Raw genomic sequence first — 24,278 nt, forward strand, 5'->3', positions numbered from 1 at the left:
ACACACACACACACACACACAGTCTCTCTCTTACAGAGTTATTTTCATTGACTGCAATTTTTTCAGCCAACTTCTTCACAAACCACTTCTTGGAGATTTTCAAATAGCACAGTTATTCTCCTGTGCTGTACTTACGTTACTCATGAAATATTTTCTATTTTAGTGACATAACAAATGATTTACATCCTGATCCTGAATACTATAGAAGATAATAAATTAATGATTTCCTCAACTAAATTTATGGGACTACATATGCATCTGGTTCACTGGTTTTTAAACTGATGTTTTGGCAAACTTGTTTGCCTGTATTGTCACTGGAGATAGATGATACTTCATATATTTTCCATTTAGTGTATTACTCATTCAGTTTGCCAGCATTCAGGTGGCAAGATGGAGAAGAACTGCTGGAAATGGCTTCTTAGCATAAGATTTCGGAACAAGCTGCTTTTGCCCTCCCTGGACAATGAATGAAGGTTGAAATATTTTAAAACCAGACTCCTGGGCTTTTGTGAACAGATTTACAACACAAGTACCCACTATGAATCAAAAGGATGATTTTAAATCCTCTGAGGTATACATTTTCCTGTAGAATCAATAAAGAATTTAAAGGTGAAAAGTTTCCCCCCCTTATTTCAGCTGAAACCTAAACAAGACACAGACTTAGTTCCAGATCCTGCAAATGCTTATGCACATAAGTAGTCCTATGGACTTAAATAAGACCATTCATATCAGTAAAATTACTTGTTTAAGTGCTTCCAAGATCGGGGCCTTAAAATTTCTTTATTACATTCTTATGGGCAGATCATCCCCTATGCAGGATTTCTTCACCGAGAGTACAGAAAACTCAGTAAAATCCCATTTACAGAGTTCTCACCTGGTTGTTCATGGAGGGGAGGGGCATGGAGCACACACACCACACACATGCAGAACTGGCAGCAGGTTACATCAGTTCTCGAGAACCATGCAGACCTTGGATACTCCACCAGAGTTATCTCCATGGAGGTCCTGTGGCCTCCACACTGCTACAGGTCCTCCTACCACACGAGCGGGAACTATACGCCCATGGACTTCCCCAGCTGTTGTACACAATCCCCCTTCCGAGAGAGGATAATGGAGGAGGAAAGCAAGTAAAATAAATGTCAACACACTCAACAGGGTTTTTTCCTCTCAGCATTTGGGTGATGGTGGAAGATGATTTGGAATGAGGCCACCCCACCCTCATGGAACCCAATCTCTGCAAAACACTCAGGTCCTAATCACAAGCCCAGGTAAAGGATTGAGGAGCACTTATTACCTTCTATCTCCACTATAAACAGAGTGGGTGGATGAGGTGACCTAAATAATTTGGTGATTCATTAACTCCCTCCCAATGTGACTGGACTGGTCTGAGTTCTGTCCTGAGCTTTTACACTGCTTTTTCGATCGTTCTTCATGTATAAGGAAGAAGGCTTCCATAGGTAAATGTCTACTCTTAGCAGTCTGTTGAGCTGAGGAACAAAGCCCTTGTCTACATGTGTCTTTTTCTTAAAATTTCCTATTGTTACTGGGAGATTTTAAGCAAAATCATAGTGGAGACATAGCCAAAGGTCTGGCTCACTGATTTGCCCCTAGTGTGATAATTATACCTGTGCAAAGTGAGGGAGTATGTGTGATTGGATAGTGTTTTAGACTCACTTGCACAGGTATAAATGACTGCACAAGGTGCAAGGATCTGTATTATCAAGCCCCAAACAACTACAATTTACCTCCCTTACATAAGACCAGAAGAACTGATTTGCAGTTTCTACTTCAAACTTTTTCTTTTGCCTATATGTAAAACAAGAAATTATTAATTGATCACTGGAAAAATGAAAAATGTGTAAACAGTGAGGTGGCAAAGTATGCAGGTGATACAAAACTATTCAAGATAGTTAAGTCCAAAGCAGACTGCAAAGGGCTACAAAGGGATTTCACAAAACTGGATGACTGGGCAACAAAATGGCAGATGAAATTCAGTGATGATAAATGCAAAGTAATGCACATGGGAAAACATAATCCCAACTATACATATAAAATGATGGGGTCTAAATTAGCTGTTACCACTCAAGAAAGAGATCTTGGCGTCATTGAGGATAGTTCTCTGAAAACAACCACTCAATTTGCAGTGGCAGACAAAAAAGCTAACAGAATGTTGGGAATCATTAGGAAAGGGATAGATAATAAGACAGAAAATATCATATTGCCTCTATATAAATTCATGGTATGCCCACAACTTGAATACTGTGTGCAGGTCTGGTCATCATATCTCAAAAAAGATACTGTAATTGGAAAAGGTACAGAAAAGGGCAACGAAAATTATAAGGGATATGGAACAACTTGCATATGAGGAGAGATTAAAAAACTGAGACATTTCAGCTTGGAAAAGAGACGATTAAGGGTTATGATAGATGTTTATAAAATCATGACTGGTGTAGAGAAAGTAAATAAGGAAGTGTTATTGAAGGGTTAAAATCCATTGCTGATGTAATAACCTGGTATATGGATTTGTATACAGGCCCAAAGTCCAGAGTTCGGTCAAGAGATCAGAGGCCTAGCAATAGCTAAAAGCAAGCAAAATAACCAAAGATAACCTTGATTTTGCTAAAATATGCCTGGTCAGCAAAACACCAGATTTTTTGTTGGGGGCGATAATTGTGTTTTCTTCAAAGTTGCAAATAGAACAAAGAAGCCCTGTTTCCGTTGTGTTAGTTTTTTCTCTAGGGAGATGTTTTTGCCACACATTCAACCTTGAGTTTATAAAAGGTTCAAGCATGTCAGTATAAGATATGACCTCCTCCCACCTCCCTTTCCCAGGGACCAATGCCTGCCTTAAAACACAAATGAACAACTTGAAAGACAATTTTTATTGCCATATACTTTTACTGTTTCTTTGCTTTTACCCCTAGATATATATCTGTTGAACAATCAAAGGAGCTACTTCATTCCTATGAACCCCAAATCAGAATTCAATATATCTATATCTATATATATATATTATACTAATACATTTATTAAAGTACTAATTAAATGTTAAATGTTAATTTGTCAACTTGAGTCCATGGGCGGAGACATTGTGTAACCTTTGATCATTGGCTACTGTGCTATCATGTCTTGCTGTTAGCGCTATCCAGGGAAGTGGGACTGCCTACCCTGTCACTTTCCCCCGCACATGAAAAATCCATATATTCCATTGTAATCAATTGATTAACTGTGTCTCTGAGCCTAATAAGCAAGGTAACACTCCCTCAGCGCTGTGCTTGACCTCTACACGGTGTGGATTTATGTCCTTCAGTTATTTACTCCTTCTCATAACACAAGAACTAGGGGTCACCCAATGAAATTAACAGGCAGCAGGTTTAAAACAAACAAAAGGAAGTATTTCTTCACACAATGCACAGTCAACCTGTGTAACTCCTTGACAGAGGATGTTGTGAAGGCCAAGACTATAATAGGGTTAAAAAAAGAACTAGATAAGTTTGTGGATTTCCTGTTCTGTTCATTTCCTCTGAAGCATCTGGCATTGGCCACTGTTGGAAGACAGGATACTGGGCTAGATGGACCTTTGGTTTGACCCAGTATGGCTGTTTTTATATTTCTATTTCCTATCTCTTTTGCTTCAAAACATGCACACGAGACTGGCTCTTAGACTATTGTTAATTTTTGCTCAAAACAAGAAATGCTATATTTTCCCTATTAATCTATGGGGCAGTATGTCACTTAATCCAGGAGATCACATTTAGAGACATGAATTTTTTACATTTCCAGTATATTCCCCCAGTGTCCTTGTAAATTAATGATAGTACTGAATTCTTATATAGAATTTCTCAAAAGTAACTGCAAAGGGAAAAAAGAATGGATTGCCTTTTTAAAAAATTGGTAATTTTTCTTTTTTAACGTTATATATTCAAGTCTTGTCTGGCCTGTGAAAGACTTTAGTGAAATAATGATATCACAAGAGCCAACAGAGTGAACCATGAGTAATTAAAAGGGAAAGGGATTTTTAGATAGACTGTTAAAAATGAACAGCTGGTTTTTTTGAACATATATTTAACTTCAATGACTAATTAACATTTTGGAAAAAGGAAGCGTTATTGAAGATTCAACACCCTCACCCCTTTAATAAAAATTAAAGCGCTAACAATATGCATTCTTTCCGACATCCCACAGAGAAGAACAGTGTTGATATTCCTAATATTTCTAAACCAAAAAAAGCAAGCAGAATTTTTTAATATAAAAACATTCAGGTTCTTTTTATACACTATTAAACACCCCCCACCTCCAAAAGTGTATAACCCTATTTAAAAAATTCCTTTTCAGGTTTCCTTTAAGTAGCTAAACAGAGAGAGATCTAGGTAAACCAAATTCAAATGCAATAGGTTAAAGTCTATTTTGAAAGTTTCATAAGAATGAAGAAGTTGGAAAAGACTTCTTACCTTTTATCTACTCACATTAATCAAGCTGAAAACTTTCAAAGAAAAGTCCAGGGTTTTGCAAGTATTCCGCAATTGATTTCACATTTATGAATGTATCACATTGAAGAGGGAGTTGATTTTCAGACGTGCTGCTGCAGGTGCTCAGCATCTATTAAAGTTAGGTCACTCTTATTTTTAAGTTTGAAAATATTGACCAATTTTTTTAAAACAAGTCTTCTTATCATTTGAGGCACTGACAAACGGTTTTATGGAAGTGGACCCCGGTGTGGGGGTTCTCATGAAGGGAGCAGCTTATCTATGTCCTTAAATTGTTAAAACTGGAAGATGTTTAATTGTTCTTCATTTATGCTGTTTACTCTTTCACCACCCTTGACATGGACAAAAGTAGACTGCACAGTTTCAGTCTGTGGTTCTCATGCATTAGCACAATGCTGCAATGTTTGTATTAAAAACAGCAAAAAGAAGTGTTTAAATCCAGAAAAACCTTCTATTTTTGTTTAATTTAAATAAGTTAAAGTGTAGGTCTGCTCTGAGAAATGCATATGAAACTAGCACACTGTGGGAGTCCATGTTTAATGTCTCATTGATTTCCATATCAAGTATATGCATCCGACAGATAACACAAGTATTTATAAAATTGCCAGCCCTACAACCACAAGCTGGAAACTGAGACTCAAAGGATGTTCTTACACATCATGACCTGTAATAAAAGGTCTGTTAGATATATCCTTCAGATACACCTGTGCTAGTCCACTATCTTTAAATTGTGCTCTCAGTGACACCTGTTGAACCCTCACCCCACGCCTGTCAAGGAGTTTGTACAGGTGTAACTGATGGAAATTTAGTGGACAATTATGTTAATGATGCATAAGCAGGAATAGATTCCAAGTTGGTGTCTCTTAGCTCCATTAGCTGTGCAGAGGTAATAGGAATAAAATGTAATGGATTTATTTCATCCTTATAGTCACTAGGTGTCACCAAAAGAGCAGTTCTGTTGAGTGAAAAGATGCTATTTTTTTCCAGAGTTGGAAGACTTTTAAACATTTCTATTTTTTTTTAAAGCAAAACTTATTTATGAGCCCAAACTACCTGACAATGTCTGTAGTGTGCCCTGAGATCCTTGCATGAGAGATGCTATAGAAGGGCAAACCATAATTATTTCAACACAGGTAAAGGAAAATTTCCACTGTGTTTTACAAGACAGACCATACTGACCGATAATTATATATTTTTTAAAAAATATCATTTACAATTTAAAAAAATTCAGAAACTGAGCAAGTTTTGCCTTCTCCACAGCTGATAGTTCCAGTCATATGTCCTGCAGACAGGTATGTTTGTGACAGGTAGAAACCTGAGGTGGATCTTATAAATTTTCTCTCTGCACTCTTTTGGCTGTATCTCCAAACAGGGAGCATTCCACAACTCCCCTCTCTTACAAGGTGCCATTTAAGGAACAAATCCCACCCCTCTTGCAACCTGGACTTAGAGCACAGCTATCATTCCAGCTCTGACTCACTCTTGTTACATCTTGGTAAGTCTTCATACCTGGTTCATCCTTCTTGAAGCAAGCTTGGGAGGCTTGCAGATTCCCTCTCCCCTAGGACAGCGAGCCAAGGCTGTTCACTGGGTTTGTAGAGGGGACAAGTGTGCTGAGGTGACTGACCTGGCCATTTTTTCATAATAGCAGGGAAAAGTGAAGTGGGATATGAGGTGGGAAAGGAGAGCAGAGCATGTGGCTACAGAGCAAGGAGAGCAAATTGAAGCAGGCTTGCTAGGATCCAAGATCAGGCTACAAACTCAGTTTGCTGTCTATGTCAGGCCTGGATGGAGGAGCGCTAGAAGGTTACTTGGTGGGGTACTATTGTTGACTGATTACAACATATAAAATTGAATGGAGAGACCTTGGGTCCAGAACAAGACTAAAAAGCACCCGTCCAGGTGCTGGGTGCATTGGGTGTAATTTTAAAAGTGCAATGACATTTTAAAATTGTGACACAGCAGGGCCAGAAGGCAGCAGGAGAGTGGTAGATGGGAAGTATTTAAGCCCTCCTTTGATGAAGGCCTTAGTCCCTGGGGACTAGGGAAAGGTTATTACAGTACAGGGTAATTGGAGCACCTGGAGCCAATTAAGGCCCCGCCCAAGACCTAATAAAACTCCCCTGCTTTGGGAAGGATCAGGAGCAGAGTAGTGTTTGGAGGAGTGTTGCTGCTAGCTTGAAAACCATACTAGGGGAAGGGAAACCCTGTCCAAGCAGAGGGGTTCCCCTGGCACAGAAGACTGAGGGAAACCCTATCCAAGAGGAAAGAGGGTAAGCAGCTCACAAAATTGAAGGGGCTGGGACCCAGAGTAGTAAAGCAGACCTGGATCCCCTCCCCTCTTTCTCCCACTGGGGCCCAAGTAGAGTCCATAATGACCAAGATTAGGGGCAAGGAGTGGCACCCTGACTCCCCCACATGAAGGAGAAGCATGGGACCCACCACAGTAACATTGGTCATTTGCCACAAAAATAAATAAATAAAATAAATAAAAAAATAGCTTCCTCAAAACCAGAAAATCAAAGCAAACCATCCAGAGGTTTACACTGATCCACCCAGGGCACTTATCACAGTGAAAATCTAGTCCTAAATATAGAAAATGTTTTTCTGTCCCTCTAATGACTACTCTGACTGTTACCATCTAATTTTAGCAGGCTGTTTGGCACCTATTTTTGCAAAGATCTCATTGAATTTTCCCCATACCTCTGTCTCCCCAGAAGCCTGAATAAAAAGATAGGCTTTGCAGCATACCCAGAAAGTCAGTGGAGACAACGTTAAGGGTTTGTGAGATGTAAGGAAGAATTAGAGCTGGACAAATAATGGATTTTTTGGTTTGGTGGTTGAACCGCTAAAAAATGTTTTGGATCAACCCACCCATTGTTCGGTTTCCAACTTTTTTGACCCTTTTAATTATTTAAAAATAAAATGGAAGTAATTTTTTTAAGAAGTCGTTTCAACTTGCAAAACAAATGTTTTTTTAAATTATTGTTCATTTTTTTCCAACCAACACAATTTGCTGAATTCAACACATAAATATGCTTCAGTTGACCCAAATATGGGGGGTTTTGGAGGAAAAAAGTTAGGTCTGAAAAATTTTGCTTAGCACTAGGAAGAAACGGAGAATGAGTCATGTCTAAGAGTGAAAAATAAAACGATATCAGACAACATAAGAGAGGAATTAGGGACCTCATTTATTTCTCATTGAAACAAAATCTCCCATTTTCACATGGGATAGTCAGGGCATTATGAGGAGGATAGTTTAAAGAGGCAATATGAATCTTTTGAAGAAGCGTTTGTGAGCATTTGGGTCGGTATCCCTTTAAACAAACAAGGAATGGATAGAAATGGTGTACATGGTTTGTGAGTAACCAAAAAGTTTGTCATCTCAGGTCTGGGGGTAAAACAATAAGAAACAAGCTGTGCGGTTCTGTTACGTGACAGTCATCTCAGAAAACCTTCAGCGGGTAGAATTACCCACAACATGGTCTTGTGACCATTAGGACAATGTATTGTACAATCTTTTTTAGCAACAATGAGGCCATAAATTCAGTTTTCTTAAACTTTTTTTCTGCAAGTCATTTATTAACAATGATGCGATATTTGCATTGTGAGTTGCTTGATGGAAAAGCTCCTGTGATGGAATCCTATTATGCATCAGAAGAAAATAAATAGTCTGTATGATACATCATGTCCACTCATACTCTGGATAAACTAGAAGCAATCAATAAGAAAACAAAATGTCTACATGTCTGAAACAAAATGTCTAAATCTTTATTGATTGTACTTTGTTCTTGAAGACATAACCATATGTTTTCCTGAGTGCATCAAGCAATGAGACTTATAGTCAGTTATATATATATCTATATATATCATTGCAGATGTTAGTCTAAATAAAGAGTTTTAAAAGTTCATTCTTCAGCACTGGATGAATTATCGTTCATTTTTATGTCAGTTAATAGGTTTTTTCTTCTGTGTCGCTGTAACAAGAACAGAACTCAGGCACAAAAACTTCAAAAGTGCTTTCCGTGCGTTGACAATTCATACAAGTAGTACAGGAAAATACCCTCAAGTTCTAAATATTTTGGACAGACCACTGGCCTGTGTTGAGCCAGGAGGAAGAATATTTGTCTTCGCTTCTTTTTTGAAATATATAATGAATGAGTATAGATTCTAACTGTCCAGTATGCCATTTCTCCAGTTAAATGCTGCATTTGATCCATGGGTTAACGTTTTAACTGGTGGGTTAATCATCTGCCATCTATTCTCCTCTTTAAGCTCTTCACAGAAACACATGCCCAGTGAAGGTATCTGGAAAAACAGAAAGATTTCAACAGGACTTTGTATTAGAACTTTCCTGAATACACTGGAAATGGGGAAGACATACCATATAGATTGAAAGCACAGTGTAATTAAACAGTTTTCATTGTGGAACAGGGGTGTGTACCTTGAGAGTGTTTTAGGAATACATATCAAGATATTCTCCCACTTGACTTAAAATGAGTTGGTAGCATGAGGGAGTCTTATCTGTTGGACAGTAGTGGAGCTTGTATCCGCTCCACAAGCTCTTCCAGAGATCTGATGATCAAGCTATGTTCTTTCTATTTCATTCATCATCACCAGTAATAAACACACTGCTGACCAAATTCTCCCCTCCCTAACACCAGAGCAACAGGTAAAATGGAAGGGAAAATTTGGCTTACAGAATCTTTGTTACCGGTGATTCTGGTACAAACCAGAAAGCATTGACTGGTCATCTGATCCCAGGATGAGCTTGTAGTGCTGGCAACACAGATCACCTTTTTATTCATAAAGTGAGCAAATATGATTTGGGCTCACTGAGACACAGTGAACATGGCACCTCACTGTACCGCTTTACGGACCGACTTTTCCAAATGGGAGCTGTAGTTTCTTGACGTAGGCCGCACAACACCTTAGGAGATGCAGAGGGGACACAGTTCTCCATCTTAGTGACAGACAAACCAAGACCCCAAGGGGTAGATTTTCAAAGGCACACCTGGCAGTTCGGTGTGTACCTCTCAGTGACTTTCAATGGGAATTTGGTGCCGTGGTGCCTTTGAAAATCTTCACCAGAGAGGGCATGACGTGCCCAAGGTCACATGGCAGTTGACTGGTAGAACTCTCATCTTTTGACAGCCAGTTGTGTGCTAGAACTACGGAGTGCAGCTCCCTCCAGAATCAGAGAGTAACTCTCGTTCGTGAGCAATTGAAAAAACAAACAGCCCATTGCTTGACTATGTTCCTTACTGAAAATATACCAAGGAAAAAATGGTGGGCAAGAGCTTCCTGTTGGAAAAACTTCTTACCTTTCTAACCAATGGGGCAAAATCCTTGCTGTCTCTGGCAGGGAGCCCTAGTACAGGTCGAGTGAAGGAATCCAGGGATGAGCCATGGCCCACTATCAGGATAATACCTGCGACACCAAAATAATTAAAAGAAGGAAAAAAAACCCTAACTTTACAATTCACTGCGTGTTGGTTATGCTTATTGGCTGTTTTTGTGTTGTTTATCGTTGCAGAGCTGTGTGACATATAGACTGGGCAGGTGTAAATATCCTGTTTGGTATGTTTCATGCAATTCAACTAATGAGAGCAAGCATTTGCTTCAGGGGGGGAGGGGGAAATGAAGCTTTAAAAAAAAAAAAAAAAAGAGAAAAGAAGCTGCCTTACAGCATCAAGTCACATCCTGACAAATTAAGACTGCATATAATATGATTTAGCAATGGAGTATTTTACTGCCTTATGTTTAGTCTTGTCTATTTCTATTTTAAGTAATAGATATATTAATTTAGTATGATGTTCAATAATCTACCTCAAAGACAGGGCAATACCAAGCATCCACATTAAATGTATTTCATATGGCAAAGCTGTTTCTGATCCTGTCGTTGAAAACATGAGGCTCTGAACGCGAGAATGTGAAATATTTACCGTTTCTTGTACAGTCACTGACAATCTGTTTTATAACTGTAGAGCATCTGCTTATATACTCTTCATAACTTTCCGATGGCACCAGGGAGGAAAGTGGGAAAGTACATCTGATAATAAAAACCACAGAGGAGTCACTCATCTAGGTAACATTTGTTTGTCTGTTGGGACATTATCAACATTATCAAAGCTCAGTAAACAAACCGGTACCCCTACACCATCTCTACCAGAGAGATGCACTGATCTGAAGCATGGTACTTCAACTCACACCAAACAGTAGCTTTCTCTGCAAGTAGTCCAATTGAATCCAATAGAGGAACTCACAGAATAAGATACTATCCAATGTGAATAAGGGTAGCAGAAACCATCCCTTAGTAAACCTCACAATGGATCATGCAGTTTATAAGAATTATACCCGAGAAATGCTTGTGTTTGAAAAAACAAAAAACAAATATAGGCTCCTCCAGGCAAGAATATTAAAAAAAAATCATTGTCCAGGTAGGATGGATTTTAGGCTTAAAAACTGAGCCAAATCCTGAAGTCTGTACTCAGTTCTTACCTATACAGAACTCCCACTGACACCAATGATATGGCTGATTCCAGGATTTGGCCCCTTGGCTTTAGTGTCCCTTTAAAAATCCCTACCTGTACCTGGTTTGACAAAGCAAATTAAACAATCCTTGTTTGCTTTTTACTTAAAAATAAATCTTTATAAAGACCAGTAAGAATATTTATTAATATTGGGCCAGTCTTAGGATTTTGGGCAGTTTTGCCTTCAAGATCTGACCTGATAGTTTCTTTTACGTATAGGTGTCCCCTGCATGTAAAAAATATTGTTTAAAAATTAAGGGCCAGATCTTCAGCCGCTATAAATCAGCGTATCTCCACTGAACAGCTGAGGATCTGGCCTGAAAGATTTAGGATTCTGCCATCAAGTCTCGAGTAAATGGACAAAGGAAAGTTTTTATTTCCTTCATTATTTCTTCCTATAAAGTCCCCTCTTCTGTTAGCTGGAGACCTGCACAGCTACATGTTGCTCTGCCACATACAATGACTGTGTTCCGGGAAACTATACCAGCTAACTTCTTTCAACCACACAGAAGATCAGAATCTGATCATCTTATCTCACCCATTTAAAACCAGAGTGCAGCATGAGCAGTGAAAATGTAGAAAGTAGATTGATGTACGGTAGGGCTATTGTACTATACCTGTCAAACAGTACAAAAGTGAATTTCAGACTGTCCTCAGAGCTTTTAAACCATGGGACCAACACTGAATAAGAGATACAATGACTAGATAGGCGATTAAGTGTTCCTCCTCTACTTTTACAGGGACCCATTCAACAGAGTATCCAAGCACCAATTCAGATAGCAGGGAATAAGTAGTAACTAAAAACCTGTGAGGAATGCAGATATCTTTCAGTGTGTGATCATCGATACTAGGTCATTCTGTGTATTACAGTAGTGCCAAGAGACCTCAAGTGAGATCAAAGCTCCATACTGTAGGTACTCTACATATTGGATATGTGTGGAAGCAGTCCCTGCCCCAAGTAGCTTGCAATCTAAACTGACAAGAAAGACAAAATGTGAAAGAGGAAACGGAAGTAGAGAGGTAAAGTGATTTGCCTAACACATCAGTGGCTGATTCAGGAGCAGAACCCACGTATCCTGATGCCCAGTCCAGCACCCTATCCATTACAATGCTGCTTCTTTAATGCCATTAAAGATCAGTTTAGTTTAGACTGAGTACCTCTACTGATGGGGAGTAATCAGGGACCTGACCAGAGATGATCATGACTTTTACTTAAATAATCTAAATGTGAATCAGTGGGTAGAGATATCTTAATTGACTTTGCAAAAATCTCACCACTGAGCACAGTCCTTTCAGGAAGGTTACAGATTTCACTGACTCTTCTGTGACCTAGAGATGCTATCTTCTGCAAAAAGTACTCGAAGTGATGTGAAACCTTGATGGCGTCTACTAATTTGGAGAGCCCCCATGGTGATGGAGTATTTGAGGACTATAATATTTGTATATCGATAGCAAGGGTCAGCATTACTGAGCAAGAGTCAGCGATGGAGTTAAAAAGCAAAGCTTAGACCTCAATTGGCCTGGCCATAAACATGGAAAAGAAACACGTGCAATGGCTCTTCCCAAAAGAAATAATAGTGAGGATTCTGAAGACAGGAGGAGCCAAAGGAGTTGGAAGGAACAGTGTTGCAAAGTTACATGTATCCGGAGAATATGGTAACAGTAGCTACTGGAGACAGTGGATTTTGACCCTGGCCATGTGACAGGAATTAACCTTTTTTAACTCTGATTTATGGCAGATGACTGGGGCTAGGACATAACAGTCTCTTATAATCACTCACGTGGGGTGGGGATAGAGCGAATAGAAATGTGAGCTTTACTCCTGAATGACACTCGGAGGAAGGAGCACAGGTTTCAGCAGGGAAGGGTTTGGAAAAGGCACCAGGAAGCCAGTCTGTGTGCATATGACTAGAATGCTAGCTGCAGTTGCAGCATCTCTACAAACAGTTGTCTTATTAAAGAGCCAGTTTTGTTTTAGAAACATGGAGACTTCTCATGTTATTATCCAGCAAGCCGTACATGCAACATCTGGGGAAGGACGCTGCACTGTTTTCACTGATGTATAAAACTCATATTTATAGTTTATTTAGATATTTCAGTAGCTGGCTGGCTGCAATGTTGCAACACTTTACAGTTTTCCCCTCTGCCCATTAAGCACTTTACCCATCTTCAATCATGGCCTGACTTTGTGGAGTCTTATAACAACTGATTTTTTTTTTTTTTTTAGATTAGTGAGTTTGTATGGAAAGTGAGAAACTAGGGAAAATAGTAACTTTGCTGTGAATAATTTTGAACCTAGGAAAATGAAAGGGGTTGTCTATTCACTCACTCTGAAACTAAGCATTTTGCTCTGTGTTGAGAAATACTAAAAAGGCACAACACTTTTTCACTTGTCCACACAGGGGAAACCCCAGAGTTACGGACCTTTATTGACCGAGTGATTTTTCTGGGTTTGGCCATGCACTGCAGGGGTAATGCAGCATGGCACTGTGAACAAGAAAAGAGGCTAGAATAGATTCAAGGCCTGTTGTCGTTTCCTGTTCTGCTGTGGTTTACAAACATTCAGAACCTGCACCAAACCACAGAATTGCATTGTGGAAGGCAGGGACCAGAAAGGAGACTTTGCCGAGTCCAGTGATTATTTTTGAGCAAAACAAAAAACAGCACAGAATGCAATGCAGAAATCTATTTTAATGGAACATTAACATCCTGACAACCTATAAAATTAGAATGACATATGCCTTGCTTTGTTCATCTCTCTTCCCCCAACACCTTTGGGCTGCCCCTGGTTCCTACAACTCCCTGCTCCAGCGTGTGTGGGACGTGGGGTCTGTTTCCCTTACGCTTGCTGTTTAGAGGGGCTTAGTTGAAAATTGGTGACTTTTTCTTACTGTTGAGAAGTTCACATATGGACCTGGGCGAATCTTGGCAGCTACGGGATCATGTGAGATCAGCCCCCATTGGGACAAATTCTGAAATCGTCACTCAATTTTGAGCTGTGCACCAAGGAAAGGACTTGACCTCCCCAGCTCACCCCCCATCAAAATGCAATACAATTCTTTCTTGGCTGAAATGTGACATGACGGGAATTTTTTCACATTTAGCAAAACATGGCTCATAGTTTTTAGCTAAAAGTAAAACAAAAATATGGATGTCCATCATGAGAGTCTAAAATATTTAGATAATCAGCCATAGGCCTGATCTTGCAAACTTGAAGTCAATGCCATTCACTTTGATAGGAACAGGATTCAGACCCTACGCACACACTTACCCATCTGTATACATGTAAGAATGATTTGCCCGTTAGTATGTCACCTTGCCCAAAAGCAGTGAATTATGTTGTGAAAGAACTAACTATATATCTGCACATCATATCTTGGGACCAAATAGGCTTTACTCAGCCCCTAATCTCTCCGTTGAAGTCAATGGCCTAAATCCTGAATCACTCATTGCAACACTGTCTTGTGGGACTTAAGAACTGCCAAAAACAAGAGAGGTATCAGAAATACACATTAACATACTGTACGTGCAGCATTTACCTGTAACTGGGATCTATATTGTAAGTAGCCTCTGTCAGTTCTGTCAGTGCCATAAAGGAGGGAATTATTTTGTTGGCCTCCCATTTGGTCCATTCAAAGAGTCCAGGTTCTACCCTGATTTTAACTTTTTGTTCTAATTTAAGCCCTGCAATAAATAAGAGATTTTTAAAAAGGAAAAGTGCATTCAGAGCTTTAAGCTTTGACTTCACATGGCACCTTATTCCTGGTAATAATTTTATTAACAAAGTAAAAATATAATGTAAAACAAAGACCATTAAGAACACATAATGTTGACTACATGGAGTCTCAGTCCTTCTAAATACCCTTCTCCACATGCATAAACAATACTTGGTAAAGTTCTGAAGCTAGCAACCCAGGGGGAGGAGAAGAAAGTATATTATATTCTTGCCAGAGTGACTGTAAGTGTAAATTCTCAAACCATTATTCTCAAACCTTTGTTATTTGCAGAGTGATGCCACTGTGTTCTGTGGGGTACAGAACAAGATGGAGACAACAACTCGCTCCTCAAAGGTGTTACAGGGTAAGTAAATATCAAGAAGAAAATTGTTTCATGCTATTTTTATATACCCTGTAGTTCACTGGGCCTATGTGGAGCAGTAAATCCAAACCTATAAACATAGTGTTAAAGAAAAATCTCCCTGTTAAAGAGGTAACCTGAGTTTTACTCTGTATTCTCAGAAAGCCACAGTGATGTGAATTCCCAGCAGAAACGCAGTGTTCCTTCCCAGTTCTGGAATCACAGAGTCTTATTATCCATGGCTTTGTGATTTTAAAAGAAATTTTATGAGTCATCTATCATGCGGGATTCTTCATTTAAAAAGACTAGTTTTTAATAATGTGGCGGTCTCAAACCTCTTGTTGGCAAAGGCAAACTTCCAGGAGAAAGTCTCAGGTTTCTTTCCCCTCAATGGAATGGAAACACTTGATTTTATGACCAAAATCATTCATGGAAGAGTTAAGTATAACAATTTGAGTCTAGCCAATAAGTTAAATTCTACTTACTCTGATATGTTTTTGTCTTATACAACATTAGATTCTGTTTTAACTTTATTGGACATAATTCAATTGAATATGATTGTACTATTATAGCAGGGAAACTTTATTACTTCCTCACTTATCACCTAGCCCTTGCTCTAGACAGAAATATCTGTCAGCCCTGATTAAAGGCAAAAGTAAATTTTCAAAAAGCCATGCAACATTTTAGCTGCTCCACTGTCATTGGCTCAGAAGAAGATTGACTCAGAAATGTCCAGTGTGGCATAAGAACATAACCATTTTGCTAACCTACCTTCTAGCACATGTTGAGCTGTCTGTATGCAGCGGAGTGCAGGGGAACAGTATACATGGCTAACTGCCTCTTGTTTCTCCAGCAGAGCTTCTCCTGAAATACACACGAGAGTTGCTCTTTACAATCATTAGTACTACTGCAAAATGTTTCCCACAGATATTAGTTTGAACTTTACAATAAACTGACTTTGAATGCGCTCATGCCTCTTTTTAATTCACTTTCCACAAATACTTAATTCACTTTCCACAAATATTCTGGTGAACAAGCTTACCAGAAGGGATATTTGTTGGGAAGAGGAAATGCTTATGCTCTAATAAATGTGTTAGTCTCTAAGGTGCCACAAGTACTCCTGTTCTTTTTGCGGATACAGACTAACATGGCTGCTACTCTGAAAGTAGAAAAACAGTCACAAAAAGTCAATTTTAAATTTGTAAATGGCACTTAGAGAAAGACAGGTATTTTCATCACAACCCTTTTTCTGAGAGTTATACTCATCAAAGCAGGGAACAGAAACACATCATGGATAGATGTATTCAATCTGATTATCCAATACAGCTCAAATATCAAATACTCCCAATGAACTGCTCTCACACAGTCTACAGACCAAGAAACTGCATGTCCTGCCCCACTCTAGCTAGCCAACAGAGATGCTACAGTTCACTGCTCTGGTTCAGACTAGAAGCGGAATGTACAGTGTTGTGGCACATTGCTCTGACCCTTCCCTGACATAAGGTAGCAGGCTGGCTCTTGCACTACATGAGAAATTGGCCCTGCTCTCCACTCTGCTGTAGAGTTCCCACGTGAAAGAGCAAGGTCCCTTTCCTGCTGCCCATAAAGGAACTCTACCAGTTACGCTGCCAGGAAGCATTCCTATGGTAAAGCCAGTGTGCACTTTCGCAGATTACAGAAGTCTTTCTTCCACCCCTTTTCATTCCTATTAGAATAATATCTAACTTACCTACAAGTCTAGACTGGAAAACACCACAGCATGATAAAGGAGGATCATATTCAAAATGTTTGATGCTGTCTCTTCGTTTTGGCAGACTGGCAGGGAAGTTCAGATCTGCTCTGTGGTATTTTCCTAAAACAAAACAGAACATTTCATCCCTCTATATAAAGGCCGTAGTAATACATACATAACGCATTTCTGTTATGCATGCACAATAATTTTCTTCTGCATTTTAGGCAACTATTTCTGAAAACCCGAACCTAACTGTCCCCTTGGTGAACAAAAGGAGTGAGTGATTCCTTAATATTACCTCTGGGATACTGCATTTTACATTCACCAAAGCAAACCAGGGAAATTGTTTATTCACTATGGCCCAGTTTCATTAGGTTCTGGGAAAGACAGCCAGGGAGAGAACCCTCTGACAGAATGATACATGTCCTCTGAGTTCCAGAGTGGCAGAACACCAGAGAAAACAGACGCTCTGTAAAATTCACCGGAGACATATATTCACATCAGAGTGGTGGAAACCCTTTTTTTCCATTGCCAAAGTTATCAAAAAACAATGTTTTCATAGCAAAATAGAAAAGAAAATAATTCACAGATTTTAAGGGCAGAAGGGATCATTATGGTCATCTTGTCTGATTTCCAACATAACCCAGGAGACCATGAGCAAAACACAATTCCTCTCCCACCCTCATGCCCAAATGTATACATATAAAATTTTTTTTCACCTCAGAATCATGCTTTGAAGGCCAAAAAAACCTTCAACCTTGACTTTCCACCTAAGACAGTGTTAACATTTGGTCATTTCCCCACAAAATCTCATTGTCTACTCCAGTTATTCTTGACTGGGTTTGACTAGCACAGCGTCATGATTTTGATCAACACTGTAATGTTGAAAAGCTATGGCTATCCACACAAAATAGGGAAATTTGGTCATTGATCAATTTTTTAAATTTCTGAAAATGCTGGTAAAAAATTCATGTTTTGCACATCAACTCGAGACAAAAATGTAAAGTTTCACACAGCTCTATTTGTGCAGTATTGCGTATGTAGGATGACTACATGGGAAGTACAGTGACTATAGATCGTATATCGATTGTGCATATCTCAAATACAGTAGAACCTCAGAGTTCTGAACACCTGGAGAATGGGGCTGTTTTGTAACTCTGAAATGATTGCAAAAAGAAAAGGAGTACTTGTGGCACCTTAGAGACTAACCAATTAATGTATTAAATGTTTGTAACTCTGAACAAAACATTATAGCTGTTCTTTCAAAAGTTTACAACCAAACATTGGCTTAATACACTTTAATATGTGTATTGAACTTTACTATGCAGAAGAAAAATGCGGCTTTGTAACCATCTTAATTTAAATGAAGCAAGCACAGAAACAGTTTCCTTACCTTGTCAAACTTTTTGTTTAAGCGTTCCCTTTATTTTTTTTAGTAATTTATGTTTAACACAGTACTGTACTGTATTTATCTTTTTTTTCTTTTTTTCTTTTGGTCTCTGCAGCTGCCCAATTGCATACTTTTGGTTCCAAATGAGGTGTGTGGTTGACCAGTCAGTTCGTAACTCTGGTGTTCGTAACTCTAAGGTTCTACCGTATCACTTTGACTGTATGATACAACTAGGCTTTCTGTGTAGGAAGGGTATTTCTGAATAACTGCTTTCTTCAGCACTAAAGTTAGTCTGGTTTGCAGACATTTACAAGTAGTAATTTAGACTTTACGCATCATTGCCATCATGGTACAATATTTTCTTTTCAGTCTGGTTTGCCAAGGTCCAGTCCTCCTGTTCTTTTATTTACCATCTGAGGTTAAGCATTGCTGAATCCAGGACTTCCCAAAAACATGATCCACTCTCTCCCCATGGCGCATCACCAACAGGCCTCTTCTGAGAGCAACAGTCTGAGAAAGCTGGATGACATGACACATTTACATTTTAGTGTTATTAGTTAATATTATTGCAGTGGCACCTAGAACCTGCAACTGAGATCAGACTTGCAATGTGCTGTACACACATACTAAAGGACAGTCCCTTTCCTGAAAGGCTTACAATCATTTGAATAAACTAGACAGACAAAGGGTGGGAGAAAGGAAGTCGTATTATTCCCATTTTACAGATGAGATGCTTAGACACACAGAAATATAAGGCCTCCTCTACAGTCCACTGAAATCAATGGAAAGAGAACTATGACTTCAGTGGCTATAGATTAGGTTATAAGACCATGTTTACACTAGGAAAAAGCTGTTTTAACTAACACATGTTAAAATACTAACATAGACAGAGCAAGCTGGATAAGGAGAATTTGAATCCTTACAATACAGACAGACCTGCATTCAAATTTTCCACTGTACACTGCATCTTATTTTATCTCAGTAGCGACAGATTTTGTTTTGCGTCTGAGGGTGTATTTATGACACAAATGGAGGAGTGATTGTAGCACAGAGAGATACACCCATGTTAACTTTAATCTAGCTAGCACAAGGTAACGATAGCAGTGAAGATGTGGCCGTATGGTCCCCAGTGTGGGCTAACAACCCAAGTATGTACTTAGGGTCCCCGGTGGGCTTGTACTGAGGCAGCTAGTCTGAGCTGAAATCCATGCCACTATGATTGTTACCCACGATAGCTAGATTAAAACTAGCATGGGTGTGTGTACCCATGCTACAGTCACATCTCCATTTGCTTTGCACACATGCAGTACCCTTAGAAAGAGATATTAATAAACTGCAGTGGGAAGATTATGATTCAGGGTTTTGCAGTCTTGCTTTTCTGTTTTGAGGGAACTTGAGTGCAGGAGCAACTTCCATCATAGGGCCTCTCAAAATGAACATGTGAACTTCTGCAAGAAACATACTGCAGTTCAAATTAGAACTCCAACATGGAGCTGGGCTCTGTGAGAGAAGGGAGGAGGAGCACACAAGCTATGGTGTCAAGGAGGTGTTATGCCCATGGAAGTCATCATATTTTCAGGGTGCTGAAGGGAACATGATGAGGTCTGGTTTTGAGCAGGACATCCTCTACATTCTGGCTGCTAGCTACATTCTTCTGGGGATTAGTATTTCTAAGAGCCTTTGTTTCTAATGTGCAGGGTTCTTGCAAATTTCAGGCTCCTACCAGGTCACAAGAAAGGATCTGCAGACAGAATATACTAATGGTGCTACACACACAAATGCACCCGGGTCACATGAACATCAGACCCCATCTGAGAAGCTGAGATTTAGTCAAATTCTTGCCCTTTACTGGGCCATCTGTTAATAAATACTGGGTATACATTGTAAAAAATCAAAACCAAAACAACGCCCCTGAAAAAACAAACCACATCAATTTTGAGGGCAGAGGTTAAAAATTTAAATCTGCCAGTGTTGATAGTGAGCCTTTAAACTAATTTACTCTGCTATTGTCTTACACACCTATTTATTATAGATATATATAAAAAACACATAAAGACATCACAGACTAGGTGCTAAGATCCTACTATAAGGCATATAAATATCTAAAATAAAATCAGTTTGGCCAAGGAAGTACAAACAAAGGGCCTAATTCTGCTCTCAGTTACACTGGTGTAAATCCATTGAAATCAGTGGTGTTATGCAGGCCTCAGACTGGTATGAGAGACGAATTAGGCCCAATGCCTACTGTTAGCAATATCTGCACATTGCTCCCCAAGCCGTATCTCCACAGTTGGACACAAGCCTTGCTTATACTTAGAGGATCTGTTTACTCCTTGCACATAAAGAAAGCTGACAGCTGGAAACTATGTTTTTTTTTCATTTGCTTTGCTATTTTTTACAGTCAGAGGTAAAGAGTCATTAAGAATGTAAAAGCAATTTCTCTATAGAAAATATTGAAATTTGATATTAAATGTTCATTTAAAAACATGTATTTGTATAAGCATGTTACCTGCACTGATATTTATGCATCTGTCAAAGAGTAAGAAATGAAGAATTATTACCTGGAAAGCAAGCGTTTGGGTTACACTCTTTGTCATTATTGGGTTATGGACTTCACCATTCAGTTTAGGTCTTGGCTCATTTTCATTCTTGGGGAGCAGTCCTGAAGCTGGAGTTAAAGTGTATTCTCTGTGGGAAAAGTAGAAGCAACAGACAGATGCACATAGAGAGGTGGGATTTTTAAGGCCTGATCTTGTATCCAGGTGAAGTCAAAGGCAAGATTCCCATTCACTTCAGTGGGAGCAGAACCATAAAAAGTTTTGACATGCTTTGCAAAATTGTATATGAGAAAGTCTGATCCCACAGTACTAATATAAGTGCCAGGCTATTGCCAGATGGTGGTTAATAAATAACGTTGCCTCTTTTGATCTGAATGGCTAGTCAAAGTTCGAGGTCCTGGAGATGTTCCAGTTGGAAGCAGAAATTGAAGGAGTCTTATTGATGTAGTTTTATTTATGTACAACGAATGTACGAAGTCCTGCTTCTCTGAATGCCAGAGAAACCAACAACAAAGGAGCAGTTTCTTAGTTTATGGCACCAAGTCTCTTTAGCCAACAAACCCACAAGATCACTCTCTGGCTTTTTCCAGAATCATACTACGCTTACTGGCTATTGCTTCACTTTCTCTCTCTCTCCCTCACACATACACACACACACACATGCACTCACACGCAAACGCACACACCCCAAACCTCCTCTGCCCACTCAGTCCAAACTCCTGGGCAGGTTCACAATCCCTGTTTGCCTTAGGGGGAGCTTCTGATTAACTTATCCAGACAGTTATGTTAATTGAAGGAGGCGTTCACTCCCAATCTCAAAGAGGTTTGTGATCGATGCAGTCACCAGTACCTCTCAGCATAACGCTCCTCCTGTTTTAGCACTGTCCATAATTCTGATGTACCCAAAATGACGATACCCTGTATGACCCACGCCAAATGATACAAGGCTATCTACATATGACAGGTTTCAGAGTATCAGCCGTGTTAGTCTGTATTCGCAAAAAGAAAATTTTCTATCTACATATGACCGCTGTCTTTCTGTCAAGATGTTTTCACCTCATCAATCCAAATTGATTTAATTCCCACCCAAAACCCTTTGGCATTTTTTACTCCCTGACGGACTTTCCTTCAATCACCAGCGCAATCCCTATTGTTTCTGTGGAATTTGTTGGCTGAAGCAGACCCTGCTCATTCTGTTTGAATGGGGGTTGTGGGCTTGATCTCTATAACAACTTTTCTAGGCCATGTCTACACAACAACACTACATGAGCACAGTCAGGGCTGGATTTAGGGGCAAGTAACCCAGGCGACTGCCTGGGGTGCCGGGATTGGGTGGCGCCGAACTCGGGGTACAATTTTTGGTTGTTACTGAAAAAAAGGAAAATAGAAGGTATGAAGTAAAATGTTTCAGGTATTCCATATGTGGATTCATTTTTCACTAACCTCCTAGAATGTTCTGGACCTTGTAGCATCTCATGGAACCTTCCAGACTTTGAGAACTACATTTTCCTCGAACCTCCTAGAATGTTGTCAGCCATGCCCTCACTAGTATATCGGGGCATGGCGTTGCCAGTCAGTCAGTGAGTGAGATATAAGAACAAACTGATCTGAAGTGAGAGCCTAGCTGCAATATTGTGAACCTTGTTTTATTGTGTAATTATGAAAGTGTACTGTATTTTAAGACTTAAGAGTGTAAGTAGCGATTAATAAAGGACATATTTAATGAGATGCCAGAGATATCTAGTGAACCTATATCTATGCAACAATATAAAAAAAATACTGTTTCTTCTTTTGCTATGCTTTACACATAATGTTTGAGGACTTTCTAAGACTGCGGAACACAGACTTTTGCTCTCCCTAATACTGTCTATTTTCCCCTGTACAAAAAAGATGCCCATGAAGAAGACTTCAGGAGCTCAGTATAGGAAGCGAAAATCTCAATTGCAATCTAGTTTGCAGTCGGGGTAAATTTAATGGGAAGATATCTGAAACAGAAGAACATAGACCAGACTTTAAGCAGTTGTGATCGTCCCAATGCAGAAGAAATTGAGGAGTGAAGCGTAAATGATGGAAGTCTTATTACTAAGGAATTAGCAGATTTACCTGAAGATAAGGAATGGAAATGTGAGGAAAGTGATGGAGAATCATCCAGTTTTCCTGGTGGCATAAAGGAGAGTGATGATAAAGAAGAATGTGGCTCACATGAAAAGGAGAATAATGACAAAGAAAAATCTGGTTTACATGAAAAGGAGAGAAACGATAAAGAAGAATCAGCCTCGCATGATGACAGAAACAGCAGTGAGAAAAATTGCACATCACAAATCAATACATCAGATCCTTCTTTATGGCCAGTGATCCTAAACGCTGCCCATACTGATTGCACAATTTTGAAAAGGTCAGACAAAATCAAGGATATGAGATTTCCATTAAATGAGCAGAAGCGACACTTCTCAAAGTCACACTGTGAAAGAGTGCTGAAGTATGGTGACAGGTTTCAGAGTAGCAGCCGTGTTAGTCTGTATTTGCAAAAAGAAAAGGAGTACTTGTGGCACCTTAGAGAATCCGATGAAGTGAGCTGTAGCTCACGAAAGCTTATGCTCAAATAAATTGGTTAGTCTCTAAGGTGCCACAAGTCCTCCTTTTCTTTTTGCAAGCATGGTGAGAAACTGAATCAGCATTGGCTAGTTTACTCGAAATTAACTGACAAAGTGTTCTGTTTTTGTTGCAAAATATTTGACAAGAATGCCAAATTGTTGCTTTTGCTTTCTGGGTACAATTACTGGCATAATTTAGCTGATGCTCTGAAACAACATGAAAAATCACCAGGCCATATTACAGCCTACTCTAAATGGATGGAGGTCAAATCCAGGCTCAAGCTGAATAAAATACATAGATGCAGAAAACCAGTGCATTATTAATGTAGAAACCCAGCAGGGGAGGAATGTGCTTGAGTGTCTGATCTGAATTACCCTCTTCCTTGCAAAGAATAATTTGATTTTCTGGGGCTTGTCAGATAAGTTGTTCAGTGAACATAACTGTAATTTCCTCAGTCTGGTAGAGCTCCTGGGAAATACGACGATGTCATGCATGAACACCAATATCTAGTAGTTCATAGAGACGCAATGGACCATTACTGCAGCAAAACAATTCAAAACAAATTGAGTGACCTTATGGCAAGGAAGGTGCTTGATAACATATTGATGCAGCTTGGCAAAGCAAAGTACTACCCTGTAATAACGAAGTGCACTCCTAACATTAGCCACAGTGAAAAGATATCATTTACAGTAAGATTTGTTGACGATGAGGATGGCTGTATCCAAATAAAGGAACACTTTATCTGTTTCTGGTCTGTGGACAACTCTACTGGGAAAGGCCTAACAGAACTGTTTATGAACGTTTAGAATTAGAATAAAATAAAGCTTCAGGACTGCCACTGGCAAGACTATGACAACAGTGTGAACGTGAAGGGAAGAAACAGTAGCATCCAGGCAAGGATCCTTG

At 39.3% G+C, this 24,278-nt stretch overlaps 1 protein-coding gene across 2 annotated transcripts in view; it reads right to left on the reverse strand.

Annotated features, from left to right (window-relative positions):
* Positions 1-7,654: 7,654 nt before the first annotated feature.
* UBASH3A (ubiquitin associated and SH3 domain containing A) overlaps positions 7,655-24,278 on the reverse strand; it is a 38,946-nt gene continuing 22,322 nt past the window's right edge. For both annotated transcript variants that reach the window (XM_048865768.2, XM_075132548.1), the window contains 8 exons: positions 20,781-20,907; positions 18,630-18,738; positions 16,827-16,949; positions 15,869-15,961; positions 14,560-14,704; positions 10,433-10,539; positions 9,812-9,918; positions 7,655-8,795 (listed from right to left, as the gene is read on the reverse strand). In XM_048865768.2, the coding sequence (XP_048721725.2) occupies positions 8,658-8,795; positions 9,812-9,918; positions 10,433-10,539; positions 14,560-14,704; positions 15,869-15,961; positions 16,827-16,949; positions 18,630-18,738; positions 20,781-20,907 (949 nt within the window). In that variant the 3' untranslated portion in view covers positions 7,655-8,657. The remainder of the gene's footprint in view (positions 8,796-9,811; positions 9,919-10,432; positions 10,540-14,559; positions 14,705-15,868; positions 15,962-16,826; positions 16,950-18,629; positions 18,739-20,780; positions 20,908-24,278) is intronic.

The sequence above is a fragment of the Caretta caretta genome, chromosome 1 (genome assembly GCF_965140235.1).
Source record: "Caretta caretta isolate rCarCar2 chromosome 1, rCarCar1.hap1, whole genome shotgun sequence".
Classification (NCBI taxonomy): Eukaryota; Metazoa; Chordata; order Testudines; family Cheloniidae; genus Caretta; species Caretta caretta.